The following is a 23,870-nucleotide window of genomic DNA, read 5'->3' as shown; positions in this document are numbered from 1 at the left end:
AAAGACCTCAAAATACCTTTGGCTCTATTACCACTACTATACAACCACAATATTTCACATTGACCTACTCACCCCACTCTCTCTCTCTCTCTCTCTCTCTCTCTCTCTCTCTCTCTCTCTCTCTCTCTCTCTCTCTCTCTGGTGACTCATCCCCTTTTGCGAACACCTGTTGACCCCAAATTGGTCCCATGTGACACATGTTACCTTATTAGCTGGTCAGTCGAGTTAGGGATGGTAAACAAACTCGAATGGCTAGAACTGGCCATGGGGGAAAAGAAGACCAATTCCTTGATGATATTTCTGGAAACAGATGGTTATTGGATGTTAAGAAAGAATTGTGGGTGAGCGGGTGGTTATGGATGTCGGTGCTAGGGTGGGGGAGACGGGGTTACTACCAGAGAAATAGAAGGGCTGTTGGGGTGGGGCTTAGTGGAGGGACCATCCATTGGGTAAGGAGTGGACTGGCTAGGTCAGCTGTGGGATCTGTTTATAAGAGGAAAGGTCGAACGATGGATGGGGTTGATTATAGCAGGACAAGTTTAGTGCCTTGTTGATTAGATAAGTTCTAGAAATAAAAATTAATGGTGAAAAAATAAATACATGAAGACTGTCAAAAGATTAGCAAAGGTATAGTAGAGAAGGTCTTGGACACATTAGGTTTAAAAGAATTAATTTGTTTAAATGTTTACACCCCCTTAGAAAAAGAATAGTGCTAAAGTACAAACATTTTAAAGAAAGGATTACAATTGGTCAGTATTAAGTAATGCTATAATTAACCAAATGTAAAGACAAAAAAAAAAAACTTCCAAAGCATTGATAGTTACTGACAAGTGAAAAAAAAAATAAAGTACACATCTTATGATCAAGGGTTAACTAGGCAAACTTAATGTTACACCGTCCTATTATTTTATGGTCATTTAATTACACATCACAATGATAAAGGTAGGATATAATTTTTTTTCTCTCTCTCTCTCTCTCTCTCTCTCTCTCTCTCTCTCTCTCTCTCTCTCTCTCTCTCTCTCTCTCTCTCTCTCTCTCTCTCTCTCTGTACTGAGAATTATTTGGCAAACTATATTTAGGTAACATTTATACAACCAATTCTTGATGTTTTGTGGTATTTACTTAAAATAAGTTAAATATTTTACTTTTCTTTCCATCTCGTATTATAAGCTATCCAAGATTAAAACTTTACCACAACTGATATTTAAAAAGTCAGAAACACAAGAAACATTCTGTTGAACAGTGTAATTGAGAGGAGAGTGAGAAATTCTAGTAAAGTTCTAACTGAATCCTTCGTTATAGAAAATTAAGACTAGAATAATTGAAATATTGGTTTTGACAGTCTGGAGAAAATTATGAACATATTATAGGTTATTTTGTGAATACTAGAAATTAGATTTTTTTTTTATATATATTAATTTCTAGTCATATGTTATGACTTCATGATATGGGCCAGTTTACTGTGTTGAGTTAGCATCGCTGTTTTCTGTTTTGTTCGTAGTTTGTCTCCTCTTTCTTTCTTATCCACACTGCGGATATCAGGACGTACTGTAATGCCTTTTCTTGCCTTAGTTAAATTATTTCATCTTTATTCAGGATCTGTTCATTCTTCTTTAGATATTACTAACGTAGTTTGACCTGGTTCTCTGTTACTATTTGTAAATATCTGATGGATCTTCCTAAAAGTTTAGATTTAACTGCAGCAAATCCTTTATAACTTTTAAATGATCAATTGATAGATCTAGAACAAAAGTATTGAAAACCAGTTACTAAACACTTGGATATAGTATTGTGGTGATGAAAACAATCATCTTATTCCTGGACACACTTTAGTCGACTGGACAGGGTCAAAGTCGTGCCAAGGGAAACTGAATGCAGAATGCTTTTAGAAATATATTGCTAGTCGGTCGATAAAAAGTAGCAGTGTCTGGCGATACTGGCAGTAAAATTTCAGATTTTAAAGTATTTTTTCCGTGACTTAGTTCATTACAGTAATAAGATTACCATCTGGCATCCAATAGACAAAAAGTAACTTTTTATGCTTTTTACGTTTAATTTCATCAGTAAATGTGTACACTGAGAGATTTGCAATATCTAAATTATAATTAGCTTTGGTTTGCTGGTCGATTAAAGTGTGTCCGGGGTCCTTAGATAAATGCATGCATGGTAATTCTTCTGAGGGTTGGTTCTGGAGACCAGTGGTGGAGGAGAGGGGACAGTGTCCTTGCACTAAAGGACCCCTTTTTAACCCAAAAAAAAAGAGATTTCAAATCTTTGTTGAGGAATGTTGAATGGAGGAACCCTCCAAAGGTGGTAGATTTTTTTTTTTAATTATCTGTGATATATTTCCCTTCATCTTCTGCTGTTGATGCTGCTGTTGTTGCCTCGCTGCTGATGGTGCCAACTGCTGTTTTCTGCTGCTGTGTGTGCAGAACATAGCGGTAAGGAAGTGTGTGCGCTGACTAACTCGCATGCCCCTGTAGCTGCTTGATTTTTTTGAGTGTGCGATCGCAGTTGTTGCTTTCCCTACATGGTGAGTGCTTGCTTTCAAGAATACCTTCAAGGCGCACCCTCGTATCATCGGTCAGAGATGTGTGCTAGTCATTTTTTATATCTTAATACTGTACTGTATTATGAACTGTTACCACGGCAGCGGAGACTTTACCACTTGGATGAGTAAAGCGTTTTCCCAACTAAGAAACTTGGTTGTTGAGGGGATTTGAACCACTGACCACTGAAGCAATTGAAAGGACAACTATTAATGTACACTTACACACATTAAAAGGAGTCCATTGGCCTTCGATGGTCATTGGTTAAAAACTCAGGCGATGGATAGCATTTATTTTCAGGTAATGCTGCTATGTTCGGAGAGAAATCTGTTGTGCACAGATTTCTGAGTAAAGTAAAGAGTATTCCTCATTTGGGCAAACTCTTTTTGGGTCACTCAGTGCTTAAGTAACCACTGCATTTAAAGGAGAACGCCCTCTGGAAGGTTCCTCCTATATTTTTGTTTTTTTATGTTATCGGGCACTTTCTGATAATTATCTTTTGAATTAACTTGGTAAAGGACCCACTTCAGATATCATTGAATGCCATTCTATAACATTGCTGTGAAAAAAGAGCCTTATTGCAAAAAGAGCTCTCTAATTATTTTTCCCTTTGTAGTGTTGGAAATTGTAATGTCTGCACTGTAAAAGTAGAATGCTGTAGGATACAATATTTGCTTCTGTAATGCAACTTGGCACTTGATGTACAAGTTTTCCATACCCTTTACTAGAGCAGGGATTTTTTCTTTTTTCTTTTGCAAATGTTATGCATCAATATATCATAAGTTTTTTTTATTTTTTTAACTTAACCTCTTATCGTGTGTCCGTAAACTTATAATGGAGAGTTACTTTGATCAAATTTTTTTTTTCAAACTTTAGTTAATGGTTTTATATAAGAGTTGATTTATAACAAATGTTAGCTTGTGTGCTGGGTTTGTGGTTTATGTTGAAAGTTGTAATGTTGATAATGTTTATACTGTATATTGTTAGTCAACCTTACCGCCAGCTGTTTCCTAGACTTTTATGGAATATTTTGTTTCTGTACATTGCCTATGGGACATACTGTAGAGATTCAGATAGTATGTACGTTTGTAAGTGATAGATGTTTTTACTGTCATTCAATTAAGGTTATGGTTTGACAATTTATTTTAATTTAGGCCTGAGGATTTTAGCCTGAAATATGATGGGTTTATTGAAGTTTCACTAATGTAGCTTGGAAAAGGTAAGGTGTTGAAGCAATTTTTTTTTTCTTGCAATGACCGTCTTGATTGTACAAGACTAAGCATTGGTAGTTGTCACGTGGTCGTGTTGAATTTTGGTCATAATTATAGTGGGACATCAGTTGTGCAGACATTAATCTTTCCTGTCGTATTTTCAGGGCGAATTGGAAGCACAGCTCTTGCAGGCAAACCCCATCCTTGAATCCTTTGGTAATGCCAAGACGGTCAAAAATGATAATTCATCCAGATTTGTAAGTATTCAATTTTAGAGAATGCTGTACTTCAGAGCAAGCGTTGATTTTATACTCTCGGGCTAAATTTTTATAAGAGAATCATTACAGCCTTTTGTATTGTGACTGTTTTATCTTTTAATATACTGTAGTGAACTTTCACATCTAGGGTTTCTGGAAGTCAATGAATGTTTCATTTGAATAGTTAGGTTCCTTAATAAACTTTCTTTGAAAATACAATATTAAAGAAAAACTCTTTACAGATTAACATTGATGCTACTAAAACACTTATTTGTTGGAAATTAATTTTCAATTTTACTTTAATTAATTGATATATACTGTGTGGTGGTTATCATTGATAATAATTGAATTTTTACCTTTCTAGGGTAAATTTATCCGGATCAATTTCGACAACTCTGGATACATCGCAGGTGCAAATATTGAAACCTACCTGTTGGAAAAGTCTCGTGCTATTCGCCAGGCACAGGAAGAGCGTACATTCCACATATTCTACCAGTTGTTGGTAGGAGCCACTGCAGAGATGAGGAGTAGGTTTCTCAGATATTTAGATACCTGGGATTCAAAAGTTTTAATGTACCTGATAAAAGTGGGGTTTTTAGAATTAAAAAAAAAAAAAAAGAAAAAAAAAGTCCCTTTGCATAACATAAGCAGATTGACCTGAAATGCCATATAGAAGTTATTTAAATTCTGAAGATCTTCATCATCAACATTTTAAATGCCATACTGTATGCCATATAGATGTTATTTATATTCTGAAGATCATCATCATTATTTTAAATGCCATATGCCATATAGAAGTTATTTAAATTCTGAAGATCTTCATCACCAACAGTTTAAATGCCATATAGAAGTTATTTAAATTCTGATCTTCATCATCAACAGTTTAAATGCCATATAGAAGTTATTTATATTCTGAAGATCTTCATCACCAACCGTTTAAATTTAAATCACGAAATTTTTGAAGTAGTCACGGTTCTTGATAGTTTCTCTCAAATGTAACATTGCCTCTAAATCCCCCTTTTAAAAACTTTGCAGAGGACTTCATTCTGGAAGAGCCCAGGCATTATAACTTCCTTACCCACGGGAAGATCCCTATGCCAGGCGTGGATGAAGTTGCCGAATTCCAGGCCACAGTCAAAGCCATGCAGATCATGGGCATGAACAATGAAGACATCAACTGTAAGTGTGCTTCTTTCTCAATTATTCTTCATCATAATAGTGTTTTAAATGTCAGTTCTTTCCTTTACAGGGTAGGGGTATTGTTCGATTTTTGGGGGGGATTACTGTATAGCATTACTGTACTGTACTTATATTATGGATTAATTAGAATTTCTTAGAATATGCTTAACTAAGCTTTAAGTTTTTGAATTTGCGTATATTTTCCAAACATTTATTCTCTCTCTCTCTCTCTCTCTCTCTCTCTCTCTCTCTCTCTCTCTTTTTTTCTCTCTAGCGACTCTACATTACCAAGTAAACAAAATTTTCTATTTTTTTTTTAATGGGGAAAACTTTTAACTACTTTTTCAGCTGTCTTTAGAACTGTGTCAGCCGTGCTCATGTTCGGTAACATGGTGTTCAAGCAGGAACGTAGCAACGATCAAGCCACCCTTCCAGATAACACAGTTGCTCAGCAGGTATGATAAGAATAAATTGATGTCTTAAGGATTTAATACCACCATCCAAATGATACTTCCATTGTTACTGTGAAATATGAAAATTAGTGGTAAAATAAAAGTATATAGGTAAAATTGTAAAAAAAAAAAAAAGTTTCAAGTGATATGAAAAATTTGCTAATTTCAATATGCCAAAAACTCGATACTAATATTTTTAGGTACTGTACTTAATAATTGTTAGGTACTTTACTGTATAACTGTTAGGTCATTGCTAGCTAAGAAATTTAAAAACTGAATTTAATTTCATGGTATGACAATTCTTGAAATTGACCACTTTGTTTTGCTTTCATAGGTGGCACATTTGCTGGGACTAAATGTGACAGAGATGGTAAGAGGATTCTTGAAGCCAAGAATCAAGGTTGGTCGAGAAACTGTCACCAAGGCACAGAACAGGGAACAGGTAAGCATTTGTGTACGATATAATCTAAACGAATTAGAAATATGGTGAAGTTACAATAGCAAATCTCATTATTATTATTATTATTACTATCCAAGCTACAACCCTAATTGGAAAAGCAAGATGCTATAAGCCCAGGGGCTCCAATAGGGAAAAATAGCCTAGTGAGGAAAGAAAATAAGGAAATAAATAACTGAAGAGAACAAATTAACAATAAATCATTCTAAAAAAAGTAATGTCAAAAGAGATGTGTCATATATAAACTATTAACAACGTCAAAAACAAGGTTTTGTGCCATGAATTGAAATTAAACAACTTTCAGTGAATGTGTTATATTGTCCTATCATTGTTCTCCAATAAAATCTTGAAGAAATTATTTTCACTAAATTAATGTAAAATGCTGTTCATATATAAACTATAAAAAGACTCATGTCCGCCTGGTCAACAAAAAAGGGAAACTTACACTTAAAACTCAATATTATTATTTTGCCTTTTTCAGTGCGAGTTCGCAGTAGAGGCCATTGCCAAGGCCCTGTATGAGCGCCTGTTCAAATGGATTGTGATGCGAATCAATAGGTCGCTTGATCGTACAAAGCGCCAGGGAGCCTCATTCATTGGAATCTTGGATATTGCTGGTTTTGAAATCTTCGCCATGAACAGGTAGGAGCCTCTTCATTTTTAACCCCTTTTACCCCCAGGCTATTTGGAATTTTCCAACCCTTAACTCCCAGGGGTTATTTTTTTCAAGCACATTTTGCAGTATATTTTTTTTTAAGTTGCTCTAACAGCCTTAATTTTTGTTATAGGGAGGTCAGGTTGGTCTCATTCTCTTGGAAAATGCCTGAAGTTTCTCAAAAAATTGTCAAAAATATGCAAAAAAAAATGTAAATAGCAGTTTTTTGCAAGGACGTAGCGGTACGTCCATGGGGATAAAGGGACGAGTTTTGTGAAACGTACCAGTACGTCCTTTGGGGGTAAAAGGGTTAAAGTACTGTAGTCTGGTTTCACAAAATGGTGGTTGTCAAGTTTAACTCCTTGATACTTCTTTTTGTCTCTTGAATCCAATTCATTTGGTAACCAATTGAGCACTTGCTTTTATGTACACATTAGAGTGTGTTGATATATATTTATATTTTTTTTCTTTTTTAAGACCTTCATTTATGGAATGTGAAAAATATACTGCATTAGTAATTTGATTATCCTTTGCTAGATGTTCTCTGTAAACAATAAGTTTATTAGAATACTAAAGTGCTTTCTTTAACTCGACAGTTTTGAGCAGTTGTGCATCAATTATACCAATGAGAAACTACAGCAGCTCTTCAATCACACTATGTTCATCTTGGAACAGGAAGAATATCAGCGTGAAGGTATTGAGTGGAAGTTCATCGATTTTGGACTTGATCTCCAGCCCACCATTGACCTAATTGAGAAGGTAAAGATCGCTAGAGTTTTGCAATTTAAAGGAAATTTTAGGTTTTGTGCCATGAATTGAAATTAAACTGAACTTTCAGTGAATGCGTTATATTGTCCGATCATTGTTCTCCAATAAAATCTTGAGGAAATTATCTTCACTAAATTAATGTATAATGCTTTTCTGTATTTGCTATGAATGTATAGCTCTGTAAGGAAGACTTCACTACAAGAAGAAATGGGGATGGGGAAAAGTGCTTATATAAGTAGGAAGGCTAAGAATTTAGTTTGTAACATAAGTTGATATAAAAAAGTAATATTAATATACAGAGTGGGTATTTGATATACCCAATTTGCCCAGTCAATAAATTTCAACCTGGAATTTTTATCCTGTTTTGGTCAAACCTAATTCTATGCATTTAGTAGTTTTGGGCTTTAAATCAATATCATCTTTCAGCCAATGGGTATCTTGGCATTGCTGGATGAAGAATGCTGGTTCCCAAAAGCCACTGACAAGACCTTCATTGACAAACTGAACACCTCGCATTCGGTACATCCCAAGTTCTGCAAAAGCGAGTTCCGTGATAAGGCAGATTTTTCCATCGTCCACTATGCTGGCAAGGTAGACTACTCTGGACATCAGTGGCTGATGAAGAACATGGATCCTCTCAATGAAAACATCGTATCCTTGCTCCAGACGTCTCAAGATCCCTTCATGGTGCAGATTTGGAAAGATGGTAAATTAACATGACTTAAATTCTCTAGCTTAAGATGTTGGAAAAAGTCATGATTTTAAATTTTTTGTTAACAGGAAGGAAATTGAAGTGTGAACCTATACAGTATAAGCAAGCTTGTCAATTACAGTAATCCAATTTTTTCAGCCGAGATTGTGGGTATGGCACAGCAAGCAATGGGTGACAGTCAGTTTGGTGCTCGTACAAGGAAGGGAATGTTCCGAACTGTCAGTCAGCTCTATAAAGAGCAGCTGACAAAGCTTATGGTTACTCTCCGAAATACCAATCCCAACTTTGTGCGATGTATAATTCCCAACCACGACAAGCGTGCAGGCAAGATCGACGCAGGGTTAGTCCTGGATCAGCTCAGGTAAAGTAAAATTTATTTTTAATGTTTTGTTAAAGTACTGTAGATAGCCTAATTTCATTTAGTAGCTTAGTTCCTATACTTGGTACCTTATTTTATTAGCTTTTATTTCGGATTTAATCAATATGTATTTTCACAGGTGCAATGGTGTGCTAGAAGGAATCAGAATCTGCAGACAAGGTTTCCCCAACCGTATTCCATTCCAAGAATTCCGTCAACGGTATGAACTTCTAACACCAAATGTGATCCCCAAAGGTTTCATGGATGGTAAGAAGGCCTGCGAGATGATGATTCAAGCCTTGGAACTGGAACCCAACTTGTACCGTATTGGGCAGAGCAAGATCTTCCTGAGGGCTGGTGTATTGGCATCATTGGAAGAAGAAAGGGATATCAAGATGACTGATCTCATTGTTCAGTTCCAGGCCTATTGCAGAGGTATGTTGGCACGTAAGAACTACCAGAAGAGGATTCAGCAGCTCAATGCTATAAGGATTATCCAGAGAAACTGTGCTGCCTACCTTAAGCTTCGTAACTGGCAGTGGTGGCGCTTGTACACAAAGGTAAAGCCTCTCCTTCAGGTAACCAAGCAAGAAGAAAAACTGGTGCAGAAAGAAGAGGAATTGAAAATGGTCCAAACTGTTCTCGAGAATCAGAAGAAAAATACTGTTGAGATAGAGAATAAATTCTTACAGGCTTTACAAGAGAAGAATGTCCTTGCTGAGCAGTTGCAAGCTGAAACAGAATTATGTGCAGAAGCTGAAGAAATGCGTGCACGTCTTTTGGCTCGGAAACAGGAGCTCGAAGACATTTTACATGATATGGAAACCAGGTTAGAAGAGGAAGAGGAGCGCTCAACTAGTCTCACATCGGAGAAGAAGAAACTTCAGTTACAGATTCAGGACTTGGAAGAACAGCTGGAAGAGGAGGAAGCTGCCCGCCAGAAACTCCAGTTAGAAAAGGTTCAGTGTGACAGCAAGATAAAGAAATTGGAGGAGGACTTTGCACTTTTAGATGACACACATCAGAAGCTCATGAAAGAAAAGAAATTGATGGAGGAAAGATCTTCAGATGTTACCAGTACATTGGCAGAAGAGGAGGAGAAATCAAAGCATCTCATGAAGTTGAAAGCCAAACACGAGTCCATGATCACAGAGTTAGAAGATAAGATCAAGAAGGAACAGCAGGGCAGGTCTGAATTGGAACGGGCCAAAAGGCGATGTGAGGCTGACCTGAATGACATGAAGGAACAGATTAACGAGAGAAAGAACCAGATTCATGAGGTACAGATTCAGCTTGCGAAACGGGAAGAGGAACTTGCTCAAGCTATGATGAGATCCGATGAAGAAGCAGCTGCTAAATCACAGCTTCAGAAGAGTATGCGGGAATTGGAGTCCCAGTTAAATGAACTTCAGGAGGATCTTGATGCTGAACGTAATCTAAGGGCTAAGGCTGAAAAGCAGAAGAGAGATTTGAATGAAGAACTGGAAGCCTTGAAGAATGAACTGTTGGACTCCTTGGATACCACAGCAGCGCAACAAGAACTGCGTACAAAGAGAGAGGAAGAGCTTGCGTCGCTTAAGAAAAGTTTGGAGGATGATCAATCCCTTCATGAACACCAGATTGCTGAACTACGTCAGAAACACTCTAGCGCCTTGGAGAATCTCAATGTGGAGATAGATCAGTTGAAGAAACAAAAGAGTTCGTTAGATAAGGTAAAGAACCAGTTGGAAGCTGAAAATGCTGACATGGCCAATGAATTGAAGAGTGTCAATGCTAGTAGACAAGAAAGTGAAAAGAAGAGGAAGCATTGTGAAGGTATCATCTCTGAATTACAACAAAAAATTGCAGAGACTGATCGTACCAAGTCCGATATCCAGGAACGTTTGACAAGGTTGGAGCAAGAGTTGGCCGCAGCCAACATGGCAATGGAAGAAGCAGATTCTAAGGCCGTTTCTGCCAACAACCAATTGAAAACATTGGAAGGTCACTTGCAAGAAACACAGGGATTGTTAGAAGAAGAAACCAGACAAAAATTAAACCTCAATTCCCGTATGCGAGCACTCGAGCAGGAAAAGGATCATCTTCAAGAAGCACTGGATGAGGAAGAATCCTCTAAGCGCAATTTGGAAAAGCAGGTTGCCACCTTGCAAGTGCAATTAAGCGAAGCCAAGAAGAAGGCTGAGGAGGAATCCGGAAATGCTGTGCAATTAGAAGAGACCAGAAAGCGACAGATGAAAGAGCTGGAAGAACTAAGAGCACGTCTCTCGGAGGTCGAAGCAGCTAATGAGAAATTGGAGAAGAGCAAGAGGAAGCTGCAGGCCGAGTTAGAAGATGCGCAAGTGGACATTGATACTAATCGTGCTAAGGTAGTGGAATTAGAGAAAAAGCAGCGCAACTTTGACAAGATGCTGAATGAAGAAAAGAGCAATTATGAACTTTGTCAGCAAGAGAAGGAAAATGCCGAGCGTGAAGCCCGTGAGAAGGAAACCAAAATTCTCTCTCTCAATAGAACCTTGGAGGAATACATGGACCGTATTGAAGATTTAGAAACTGGAAAGAAGAGACTACAGATGGAGCTCGAGGATCTAATCTCTACAAGAGGTACTGCCGACAAAAATGTCCATGAATTGGAGAAAGCTAAACGTGCCCTTGAATCTCAGTTGGCTGAACAGAAAACTCAGATTGAGGAATTGGAAGATGAACTACAGTTAACTGAAGATGCCAAACTGAGACTTGAAGTGAACATGCAAGCCATGAAGGCACAGTTCGAGAGAGATCTTAATGCCAGAGAGGAACAAGGAGAGGAAAAACGCCGTGGACTACTGAAGCAACTGAGAGAATTGGAGGCAGAGCTGGAAGAGGAACGCAAACAGCGCACTGCAGCAGTTACAGCCCGCAAGAAGCTTGAAGGAGATTTGAAGGACATGGAGGGACAGTTAGAAATGAATAGCAAGCTGAAGGATGATGCTCTGAAACAGTTGAAGAGGGCTGGAGCACAGGTTAAGGAATATCAGCGGGAAGCAGAGGAGAGCAGGGCATCTCGTGAAGAAATGTCTGCTCAGTACAAGGAGTTGGAAAGGAAATTGAAGGTAATGGAAACTGAACTCTTGCAGTACCAAGAGGACCTTAGCTCCGCTGAACGCTCGCGCAAGAATGCCGAGGCTGAAAGAGATGAACTACAAGAGGAATTGAATCAGTTCACATCAAAGGCAACATTAAGTGCTGATGAAAAGAAGAGATTAGAGGCTAGAATCTCATCTCTTGAAGAAGAATTGGAAGAGGAACAGAGCAATGTGGAGGTAGGTTTTTTCAAGTAGTTGGGCAATCTCTTTAGTTGTCATTGTTTCTCATAGAACTGTTGCAAGCTAGTATATTTTGTATCCTAATATTTGCCATTTAAGTGGCAATGTTTTCCAGCTTTTCATTCTAAGAAAATTTTTTTCAAATAATGTAAAGTAATGTAGTGCATTACATATCTTATGTAATAAGTACTCTTCCAGTGCCTCATTCTTTAAATGTTCTACATTCGCAGGTCCTTATGGATAAGATGAGAAAGAACCAGCTTACCATGGAACAGACACAGGCTGATCTTAATACAGAGAAGTCTTCAGTTGTAAAACTAGAAGGACAACGATCCATGCTTGAACGACAGAACAAGGAACTAAAGGCAAAGTTGGCAGAGTTAGAGGTTGAAATTAGATCAAAGACTAAGGCCACCATTGCAGCTCTTGAATCTAAGGTTTGTGAATTTTTTTTCAACATATGTGTTCATTCTAATCTTAGCCTTTATAGTTTATAATTTCGTAAGTTAGAATCTATTAAAGATTAAATTGCTATATTAACATGTTAGCTTTGGGAAGAATAGTGATGGGTAAAATCTTGTTTTATATACTTTTGACATGTAAGCAAAGGATTAAGAAAATATTTTTGCTTTTGGTAACTTGGTTTTCTTTTGTTATTCACCATTTCCTTACATTTTGACAGCTTTGTAACTTGGAAGAGCAACTTGAAGTTGAGGGTCGTGACAGACTCGCTCAAGCCAAGGCCAACAGGAAACTTGAAAAGAAACTTAAGGAATTGGTCATGCAGGTGGAAGATGAGCGCAGACACGCTGACCAGTACAAGGAGCAGTTAGACAAGGTATGGAAGGTTACATATGACAGTAAAAAGTTTATGCAGTACTTTACTTTTACCAATTTCCCTCTGGATTATAATGTCTAAAATTATTTCCATTACAAGTGGTTTGTTAGTGCTGAGTATATTAACAAAAAATATTTGTTTAGCCATTTTTAGAAGTTCATTAAAATTTAAAGTCTTGTTAAATTGCAATTCTCAAAACATTCAACATTAAACATCCTTGCAGTCCAATGCCCGAGTGAAACAGTTGAAGCGCACAGTAGAGGAGACCGAAGACGAACTATCGAAAGAGAAGATGCAGCGTCGTAAAGCTCAGAGAGAGGTAGAAGATATGATGGAATCACAAGAAGCTCAGAATAGAGAAATTTCTTCCCTGAAGACTAAGCTCAGGTAAGACAGTTGTGAATTTATAGTCACATTTGAAAGATATTATTCTACAGAAATTAGAGATAGGGGAAATTTGGCCTTTGTGGTAGGCTAATGGTGGTCAGTCAAGTTTTAACAGGTAATTGTGAAATTTGTCAAGTCTCTCTCTCTCTCTCTCTCTCTCTCTCTCTCTCTCTCTCTATCTCTGAAAATGAGGTTGAATTGCTTGAAGCAAGCTGCTATTAGATTTTGAACAATTTATTACTAACTCAAATTTTTTTTTTTATATATATATATATATATATATATATATATATATATATATATATATATATATATATATATATATAGGTCAGTTTCTTAAAAGAGCAGTCAATTGAATTTACTTTATCTGTAATTTACCGTAAAGTTCAAGCTTTCTTTTTATATGAGAGTTTTCCTAAGATACAAAATTCCTAATGTGGTAGGGATTTTACTGAAAGTAATAGAAGTAAGTTTCCCTAGGGTTTTGTTGAAAGCCTGAAAAAATTTGGTTTTAAATAATTCTTTTGGGAATGTATAGTACAATGCATCCAGGCCTTATTATATATATAAAATCCCAAAACCTTATGGAAATTTGCTGAGAAAGATTTAAGATGGTTTCATAAACAGTGCAATGAAGTGTTATTATTTAGGATTTCTTAGGGATATTTGGCTTTAAAATCTTGTGCTCGTACAAGGTAATAATTGTTACTGTGTTTGCAAAGACATATTCAAAATTATTCCTACTCTAGACTTCTTTGTTACTTAGAAGTTATGCATTTTGATATATTAGCTTTCAAACAGGGTAGCGGAGAAGTATTTTTTATGATTGCATCAAAGGGAAAGTATAGAATTCTTCGGCTAATCGTCCTTTCATCACTAAGAAATACAGAGGGTCTAACATTTATGTTTCTGTTCAGAACAAAACTATTTATCATCCTATATGGTTAATGATGATAGTCCTCCCTAACCAAGCGACATGCTGCAAATTATATGAAATTCAGTAAAAGATTTGAGGAACTTTACATGGTGCTCAGAATTCATCTATAAATTTTCAAATGCTTCCAGATAAATAAAATTATGGAAATATCATTGCTCAGAATTAATCCATACACGTTAAAAACGCTTCTGGAAGACAAAAATTACAGCCAGATCATTGCGGAGAAAGAATCTATAAAGTTTAAAACACTTCCTGAAGCCTAAAATTATAGAAAGATTATAACTCAGAATTCTATGTACAAATTTATGAACAGTGATCATATGAATAAGTAAAATTTTGTAGTTGAAGCAACCTTAGACAAATTCTGACCCACGAGTACTTAATGAAATATCCATGAGCATTTTGTAAACTCTTGAAACTTCAAAGCTAGTGTTGAACAATACTTACAATTGCACATAGTGCAATTATCCAGTTTTCAATCCACAACCTATATCATGTTAACAAATTCTTTACCAAAGATTTGTATAATCTTCAAAATTTTCAATTTGTCTACTTTTAAGATTTGAGTTTCAATATAGTAAATAAATTTTGTATAATGATTTAATTGTAATAAAAAAAAAAAAAAAAAAAAACTTTGGATCAGCCCTATGAAAGTTATGGATGTTAATATTTTTGGTGGTCCGGTTACTATTTCTCTTTAACGATGAAATTTTTGTAGCGTTACTATTTCTCTTTAACGACGAAATTTTTGTAGCGTTACTATTTCTCTTTAACGACGAAATTTTTTTAGCGTTCCTATTTCTCTTTAACAACGACAATTTTTGTAGCTTTGCTATTTCTCTTTAACGACGAAATTTTTGTAGCGTTACTATTTCTCTTTAACAACGAAATTTTTGTAGCGCCAGTAAAATGTTTTGCTCAGCCAGCTTTTGCGAATAGGGTTGTGCAAGACACAAACTGTGCTTTAACATTTGGATTCCAGTTTTAGCCAGAGATGTGTTTTTTTGGAAAGAAACCAAGGTGTTTATCACACTACAATGGAACATCATGAAGGGTTCTTTCATTTTTTTCATCGAGGTACTATATTCCAAGAATTTCTCTTCATATTCACATGAGCTGTATTCCTTAAAATTAAAAATAATGGCATTTTCCTTATTGGAATAATCTAGAAATTTTACTTTATAATAGGATTGCTTATGTTAATTGAAAAAACTCCCAGGGTTAGATTTAGCTATGTCTCGCTTTTAACTCCTTTTAGGCAGGAGTGTTAATAATACGCTTCACTGTTGGTCAACACGCAGAATTTCGATTTCAGTAGTTAATAGTATGTCTAAGATTTATAAATCCCAGCTTGATAGGTAGTTCCAATATTTAAATTACATGAATGTTGCTTTTAAATTTTAAACTGCAGTAGTTTGTTTAAAGGTTTTCTAAAGTTGGTGTTTGGTGGAACTATAAGATTTCAATGCCTTGAAAAGCCTCTTTTATTTTCTGATTAGGAAAGGCTTCCTTTCGAGCAGATATTTACATTTTTGTGAACTAGCTAAATAATTCTTAATAAACATTTGACATGTACATTTTATATATCTTTAGTTTCATAATAGAGGGTTACTATCAATTCATATAATCTATGGTAAATTATTTTGGTGCTTCTGATTTCCTTAGTGATCGCTCAAATGGCTTTGTGCATAGGAAATTGATACTACTTTAATCTCTCTTACATAGGAAAATATTTTTTTGCAAAAGCTTTGATTTTTAGAAAAAGTTTTGTGTTAACACAATTCAAAGTGAACTGACTAACCCTTATAAAAGTAAGAGGTTTTAACTAGTGAATGTTAACGTCCAGTGCGAAGTTACTGCCCTCGTAAGTTATTTCTTGGTTTTTCTGCCGTGCTTCAATTTCATGTACTACTTTTTAAACTATTTTCACACAAACTTTTAAACCACATTCCTAGTAAGGACTTTGTAAATTTCCTGGTTGAACTTGTTAAATATGTAATAATGCACAGTATTTATATTTTATTTAAAAATTTCATTTAAGCTTCTGTTTTTGATGACAGAATTTTTGTTCACTTTTAATTTTATTCAGCAGAATTTAAGAAATAAAAAAAAAAAAAAAATGAACAGCTTTTCTATCATAAAGTGTGTGATTGAGCGGTTTCCCTTTGCCTTTACTGAACTGTGATTTAAGGTGATTGTATATTGAATTTTACCTCTTTCACAGGAGTAAAAGGCCACTAAAGGCTGCTGTACATAAATGAGCTTTGCTAACAACTGCATTAGCAAGCAAAACAAAATTAACATCTGAATCTTGTAACCTTTATACATATAGGTAATCAAACTGCTTATTTTATGGATTTTAGATAAAATTTTCTCCATATTAAGGTTTGGGATTTTTGAAGCACCTGCCCAGTGATAGTATTAACATTTTATCTTCTCTTCCTTGTTAATGCTCTGAGCAAAGGAGCATGCTTATATAAAGATAATTTGTGGTTTCCAAGGGTCTAAGTTTAAGCACACTTTTTTTCCTTATATATATTCACAATTTTAGTCTCTAGCAATTCTTTATTAAACTTTTTTTTTTGGCTCAATGCTCATTAAATTTCTACTGCAGTGCTGTTGAAGCCATAAGTGGCTGGCTTTTTCAGTACATTGATTTCCTATCTTGAGAATCTCTTGTTGAGGGAATCCCCATGTTATATTACAGCAACAGTAAAATGGGTAGTCGAATGCAGAGTAATCGCCACATACCCATAGCCAACTCTACTACTCCTAATTCTCAAGATGGCCAGGATGACTAGGTCTGCTTGGGTAATCTTTTCAACTTTACACATCACATATCTCTTTTGAGTTTTGGTTTTCTTTTTTTGGGGGAGTTTAGCCTTGGTACAGCGTATGATTTTGCACCCTCTTTTATTTTGAATGAAAGATGTAGCTTTTATCTTTATTTTTATTTATAAGGAAATAGTTGGTGGGGCTGGTGCTTTTTCTTTTTCTTTGTCTCTTATTATATCCTTCCTTACTTCACTAGTTTTGGACATTGTCTTTGTTAATGTACTTTTGAAAGTACTCTGGAGTTCTGTTGAAGGACTTCACCATTCTTTAGCAGTTTGTTACTGGTCCTAGATGGGAGTTATAACTAATTACTTTTCCATTTCACTTCATGGCTGCTGCAGCCAAGCAGAAGCTGAAAAGATCTTAAATCAAATCACCAAAAGATCAAACCGCAGTTTGTGCAAGCTCATGAAGAATGCTTCGACCTCTAACGTCTTGGACGTTACCCAAGATTTCAGTAGCAGTGAAGACGAGAAGTTTGTCTAAGTGATATATTTAGCTTGAGTAGTGACAAGTGTCTTAAATTGTGTGGAGTGAATCGGAGTAATGTAGCCGATAAAAGTTTTCTAAGTTTATATAAAATTGAATAGATCAATGCATTAATAAGTTTGCTAACTAATCCCGAAATCCCTTTTGTGTGGAATGCATATTTTGTATACTTAACAGTACAGTACTATCTATATATATTTATATTACTTTATATGTCTCATGTATATAGTAATTATATAGATATATATATACAGTATATGCATCGAGTATTTGATTTTTCTTCATTCTGCATTGTAACTTTTGCATGGATATTTTTTTCCGTACAGTATAGTGTTTTTTTATATTGTTATAATGGATATATTTTAAGGCCATCTATTATTTCTGAGCCCTTCTCGTTCCTTGCAGATACTCCTCTCGGAAAGGTCACGTGTTAGTAGTAACCTTTTGTCTATGCATGCTGTGTCTCACCCTTCTCACCCATTTCTAGATCTTTTGCACTGCCATGACACAGTGATAAAAAAATTGATGGACTTGACACCATAACATGTTTGCTAATATGTAGAAATCTATTTTGATGAAAATCCATATTTTTTGGGAAAAACTCTAATATAAAGTACCGTACTAATGGTTAATTCTTTTGCAGTTGCACACCCGTAAGATTTTGCTATACCCAAATATTTAACAATAAAAACAAAAGTTAAAATTATTATTAGTTTTAATTTTTGTTTATGAATGCTCACAAATTCTCAACGTTTCAGGCGGGGGGGTGCTGGACTCAGTTCCCGCCTCGAATTGTTCGGCGTGAAACGAGGTTCGATTGCTGCCGCCAGTGATGATTCTCAGAATGCTGACGATTCCATAGACGGAGAGGAAGACGCAACAAAGTGATGTGCGAATTAAATTATGCCCATTGGCTCCAAAATCCCACTCATGTTTTGAGGGACATGGTTTTGTTTGTCAAGAGAACTAAACCGTACATTGTCCATATAAAAATTTAGAAAAATAAAAAAAGGTTAAAAATATATTTATTAGATTGAAACTTTTCAAAAAGGGAATTCTAATTGGTTATCCTTAGAAATATATTTTATTTATGTCTTGTTGAAATTAACAACTTCGATTGAAGTAAACAAGAATTGAGGATTGATACAAAAATATCTTGTTGCCATATTTACCAGACCTAGTGAGTGGACCATAAAGTTGACTTGATTTAACATTCCATGAAATCCATTTCATAATGGCGTAAATGTACTTAAACCCCCTCCCCCCCAATTAGCTTGTCAGCAGTGTCTCAAGATTGCAGAAAAGCACAAAATTGCCCTGTGTTGATATTTTCCAACTGGTTAGCAGTGTATATTGTGATATGTTTCGGTAGAGAGAGAGAGTGAGTTCGGCCTCAAAGGCGTCCGACGTCGCGAGTGTTGGAAATTCTGACGGGGCAGTAAAATGAAGGCCATTTGGTAGAAAGGTTCATGGGAAAATGTTGCCAAGCAGCAGTAAGATTTAAAATAAGTGAAATAAGGGGTTGCAATTAATGTGTGTGAGGTATATCTTCTATTGTAAAAAAAAAAGTGAAAATGCCAAAAAAAATTTTTTTAATTATAAGAAAGTTTTACTTTACACACACACTGTCTTTTTTAACATTTGCCACTTGGTGCCAGCTGTGCGGGCCAAGTTATGGTGGCTTTGGCAACGTTAATCTCTTTGCCGTCATTACATATTGGCATGCATCTGTTGCATGTACATTTTTTTTATTAAATGGAATTTCATAATTTTTGTATCAACTAACCTAGGCTTCCAATTCCTGCTACATTTGTATAGATTAAATGATAGACGATAATGTTAGAGCTGCCTATATAATTATTATTGTTATGTATTCTTATTTCTTGTATAGTTGCCAAACCAGTCAATGATTGAAGAGTTTCTTATACATCCTGTACCAGCTTTTATATTATAGAGCTTATCCTAATTATTTAATGATTCTTGAGTAGTTGTACTTGACTGGTTGTATCCTCACATATTCTTATAACCTTTTTCCAAGTGACCTTAGACTTCTTCATTGCTCACGGCAAATTGTAACTTACCATTGTAAGTTAACCCCGTTTTTTAAATAGAGATAATGCCTTATATAGTCATAGGAAAATTAGAGAGGATTATATTTCAGTAGTGTGAAAGGTATGTGGGAAGTGTTGGGGTTGTACAGGATGCATATAAGAAATTGATGATTTGAATTTTTGACGGAAGGTATAAAAGCTTATACAAGGTGCTTCGTTCTTTTGATATGCATTTGTTAGAGCTATGATCAGGTATCAGATTTACATAGAGCTATCTTTTATATAAAAAGCAGGGTACATCATAGCTTACCAGCAGCGTCAGGGCCTGGAATTACCCTGTCAGTGAACTGTCAAGCATATTGTATGTTGAGAGTTTGAAGGTTGCCAAATCTTTTTTTGAGAAGTGTCGTCCGTGCAGATCACTGCTTGGAATGGAGACATCTCTGGAAAAAAAAAAATACACTTGATTCTTCAATTGGAGTTGTGAATGTAAGGACAAAATTACCGTCCATTGTTTTGTCAGTGTAAAGCATAATTTAAGAAAAAGTTCCTATCAGAGAAGTAAAGTAGGGTATGGTAATGAAGTGTCTAAAACAGAATTATATTGTACATATGCCAGCTAAGTAATCCGTTCATCTGTACATAGATGTGGTAACTGGATCCTGATTGTCCAATAATAATGTTTTGTCAGGATTCAGTGTATGCTTGAGATACTCATTGACTGCAATAAAGAGGCCTTGACAAGCTTTCTCCTTTTATTTCAATCCTTTTTTCGTTCGTTGATTTTTTTATTAGTGGTTAAACATCTTTCATAAATTTTCAATAATACAAATTAATATGTATGGTAATGTCAAGACTTTACACCAGTGGTTCCCAAACTGGGGGGCGCACCCCACTAGGGGTGCGTGAGGACAATACAAGGGGGGCGTGAAGTCATCTGCTCGAAGTTACTTGTTTAATAGAATAAAATCATTAAAAGAACAAATATCTGTCATTACATACATGCAAAGTATAATTATAGCAGTCACTCCAACCCGTTTTCTATTAAGCTAGTTCTCTTTGGGAAAGAAAGCCAAAGGAAGTTATCAAAGATTTCCTTATCTGATAACACAGTGAAGCGTCGCATTGATGAACTTTCAGAAATAAAAGAAGTTTTGGACAAAATAAAAGCATCTCGCTGCTTTGCAATACATTGCGATGAAAGTACTGGTTGCTCACCTCTGCCAGCTGCTTGTTTGTTCTCAATTCGTGGATGAAGGAACTCTGAAAGAAGAAATTCTTTTCTCATCAGCACTGGAGACAACAGCAAAGGCCATAGATGTTTTTTCAAAGGTGCATGAGTTTTTCCATGAGTACTGTCTTTCATGGGAAAAATTAGTCGGTGTTTGTACTGATGGTGCCCCAGCAATGATTCGGTCTCTCTCTGGATTTGTGAAACTGGTGAAAGAAAAAAATCCTGATATAACTGGGACTCGCCGTGTTATCCACAGACAATCATTAGCAAGCAAAACTCTGCCAGGTAATCTACGCAGTTCACTGAATTTGGCAATGAAAGTGGTGAATTTTGTAAAGAATAGCTCTTTGAATTCTAGGATTTTCGCAGCTCTTTGTTCAGATCTGGACACTGATTACAAGACACTCCTGTTTCACACAGAAGTTCGCTGGCTTTCCAAGGGAAACATGCTGAGTCGTCTTTACGAGCTCAAGGATGAAGTGGAAATTTTCTTGCAGAAGCAGAAAAAAGACAAACTGTATGAAGCATTCAGAGAGGAAGACTTTCAGCTCTCACTAGCATACCTTGTGGACTTTTTTAAGGCTATCAACAACCTCAATTTGAAGTTGCAAGGAAGAAACAAAAACGTCATTGTACACTCTGATGTAATCAGAGCTTTCACCAAATAAATTCATCTTTGGAAAAGAAAAGTACAAGTTGGGAACTTTTCATCGTTCTCACATCTGAATGAGCTCTTGTCTGAATTCCATTGCTGAGGAATTTATACACTATTTTCCAGATGTCTCAATGGAGAATTCTCTTTGGATATTGGTGCAGAATCCATTTAACACTGATGTGGAGTTGCTACTGGAATCACTGCAAGAGGAAGCCATCGATTTGAAATGTGACTCGAGCGCGAAAAGGGACTTTGAAACAATGAAGTTAGAAGAGTTTTGGGTGAAATATCTCCATGTACCCAAAAGTAGGTGAAGAAGCACTTCGTGTGATTCTTTCCTTTTCTTAATCTTTGTGAAGCAGGATTTTCAGCTCTTGTTCTGAAAACAAAACTGCGCAACCGACTTGATGTAGAAAATGACTTGTGTTGTGCGCTGTCATCCTTCAATCCTAGAATTTCTGATCTTGTGAGGAAGAAGCAGCAGCATCCATCTCAATAAATTTGACCAGAAATTGTGCCCTAGTCTCATAAGTATTTCCAAATATCATATGTCATGTTTTCAAATTATCTATTCTTAAAATTGCAACTCAATTTTGCCAATCTGCTTATGTTCAAACTTTTTTTCGCTCACTTTGAACCAAATGTTTCGTTTTTAGTTACTGGAATGTACTATTATTTGAGTGGCTTTCATTATTAAAATGTAATACTAACAGAGATCTGTTTTCCTGTACAATGCTAAGAAATAAATGTAAGAATCATTTCATATAAAAAAAGTGTGGGGGGGGGCGGCGTACGGGTCTACTGGAAGTAAAAAGGGTGGGCGTCAGGTAAGATAGTTTGGGAACCACTGTTTTAGAGTGTTCGCCCTGTTGGACCACCACTTCAACACGTCTTTTGTCTCTGGTGACACGCCGACCACCCTGTCTCCCCCGGGGACCAGAGTTCCTTTAGGTTCCACTGAACCTCTTTCTGCTTGAGTCTTCCCCGGTAAACCAACTTCTCCAGTGATACCAGGTGGCCTATCAGTCTCTGCTAATCCTTGGCTCTCCTGGGTACGTCTGTTAGGAAGGGGAGCAGGACCTGATCCAACTAATCGAGCCTCTGCGTAGGGGGGGGGATGCTTTCCCAAACTTAGAGTGTAGGACCATCCCCAGGTAGGTCATTCTGTTGGAGGGTACTAACTGCGACTTTTCCATGTTGATAGCGATTCCCAAGTCCCTGCAGAACCACAACATCTCCACGCCTTGATCCTTCAAAACTGCCTCTGGGGCTGAAAGAAGCAACCAGTCGTCCAGGTAGCGGATCCACCGGATGCCCTTTTTGTGCGCCCAAGCTGACACTGTGGCGAACTCCCGAGGGGCTGTCGACAGGCCGAAGCAAAGGGTCCTCAACTGCAGAAACTGGGAACCCCACTTCTCTCTGAGGAACTTCCTGCTGGAGGGGTGGACAGGGATCTGGAAATATGCATCCTTGAGGTCCAGGGACCTCATGAAGTTCCCTTCTCTCAAGGCTGCCAGTACTGACTTCGGAGTGTCTATTTTGAAGTCCGTCTTGCTGATAAACTTGTTGAGGGCTGAGAGGTAGATGACCGGCTCCACCCCCCCTGTCACCTTCTCTACCAGGAAGAGCCTGCTGTAGAACCCTGGGGACGGGTCCTCCACTAGTTCTAGGGCTCCCTTGTTCAGCATGGCTGACACCACCTCCTGTAAAGCTGCTGCCTTCAAGGGGTCCTTGGGTGCCAGCCATTCCGCTTGTTGATCGGGGATCAGAGGGGCCTGCTCCGTCAGGAAGGGGACCCTGTATCCCTCCTTCAGGAATGTTACGGACCATGGGTCCGCCTCGTTGTCCCGCCATGCTTGCCAAAAATATCTGAGGCTTCAGCAGGAGAGGGGGACCTCTCTTCCTACCTCCTTCTGGAGGTGCGGCTTGAACGGCCTCTCCTAGAGCCGGAGTACTTAGGCCTAAAGGAGGCCTGAGGGGTAGAACTTTCCCTACAGGTGGATTGAGACAACTGCTGCCAGGCTGACGAAGGGGAGTCTCTCCTTGACTGGGATGTAGTCGGTTGAGACCCTTCTGGTACAACCCTTCTGTGTGAGGGTCGTCTCACGGCTGAGTGTCTGGGGTCCGCTGTTTCCTTTAGCCTCCGGACTCTCTCCATAGTCTCTTCTACCGCTTTCAGGGGGAAGATGGACTCGCCCACACCGGCGAGTTCCTCAAACACTTCGCCTCTTGCTCGGGGAGCTTATGGGATAGCTTGTTGAGGATTGTATCCCTCCTCCGAAGTACCCAATTGGCTGTCTTTGAGTCAGAGACTGGAAGGTGAGGAACTTCATAGCCTTACCCCCTGAGCTTGAAGTTCTTGAAGAAGAGCCTGGTTCTCCGGAATCGCCAGATCGTGAGACAGCTGGAAGCTCACTAACGTACAGGCCCACCAGTCAAGCCACGAAGTCACATTGACAATGTCTTGGGCCGTATCCTCCATCATGGAAGCCTCGGCCGGAGAGAAGCACACCGGGGCAGAGACGGTCCTATCTTCAGTGTTGC

General features: G+C 37.3%; 2 protein-coding genes across 2 annotated transcripts; both read left to right on the top strand.

The window, feature by feature from the left end:
• Positions 1-4,410: 4,410 nt before the first annotated feature.
• On the top strand, positions 4,411-20,183 carry zip (myosin heavy chain 10). Its single transcript, XM_068384599.1, has 13 exons — positions 4,411-4,544; positions 5,053-5,196; positions 5,545-5,651; positions 5,983-6,090; positions 6,587-6,747; positions 7,357-7,519; positions 7,955-8,234; positions 8,379-8,601; positions 8,738-11,897; positions 12,131-12,337; positions 12,583-12,738; positions 12,962-13,125; positions 18,145-20,183. Exons 1-13 carry the CDS (start codon positions 4,538-4,540, stop codon positions 18,272-18,274), a joined length of 5,010 nt encoding a protein of 1,669 aa, XP_068240700.1. The 5' UTR covers positions 4,411-4,537; the 3' UTR covers positions 18,275-20,183.
• Positions 20,184-20,634: 451 nt separating this feature from the next.
• Positions 20,635-21,339, top strand: LOC137651124 (protein FAM200C-like). The gene has a single exon (XM_068384262.1). It carries the CDS (start codon positions 20,635-20,637, stop codon positions 21,337-21,339), a length of 705 nt encoding a protein of 234 aa, XP_068240363.1.
• The last annotated feature ends 2,531 nt before the right edge of the window (positions 21,340-23,870 follow it).

This window comes from Palaemon carinicauda, chromosome 12 (assembly GCF_036898095.1).
Source record: "Palaemon carinicauda isolate YSFRI2023 chromosome 12, ASM3689809v2, whole genome shotgun sequence".
In the NCBI taxonomy this organism is placed as follows: Eukaryota; Metazoa; Arthropoda; class Malacostraca; order Decapoda; family Palaemonidae; genus Palaemon; species Palaemon carinicauda.
This window is presented reverse-complemented; position numbering and strand designations above follow the sequence as displayed.

What these genes read in the sequence shown, in the direction of transcription:
- LOC137651124 (XM_068384262.1), top strand. Translation starts at nt 20,635, where the DNA reads ATGAAAGTACTGGTTGCTCACCTCTGCCAGCTGCTTGTTTGTTCTCAA.
- zip (XM_068384599.1), top strand. An exon ending in AGGCACAGAACAGGGAACAG is followed by an intron (nt 6,091 to 6,586) that starts GTAAGCATTTGT and finishes TGCCTTTTTCAG; the next exon opens with TGCGAGTTCGCAGTAGAGGC. An exon ending in ACAAGGAGCAGTTAGACAAG is followed by an intron (nt 12,739 to 12,961) that starts GTATGGAAGGTT and finishes ACATCCTTGCAG; the next exon opens with TCCAATGCCCGAGTGAAACA.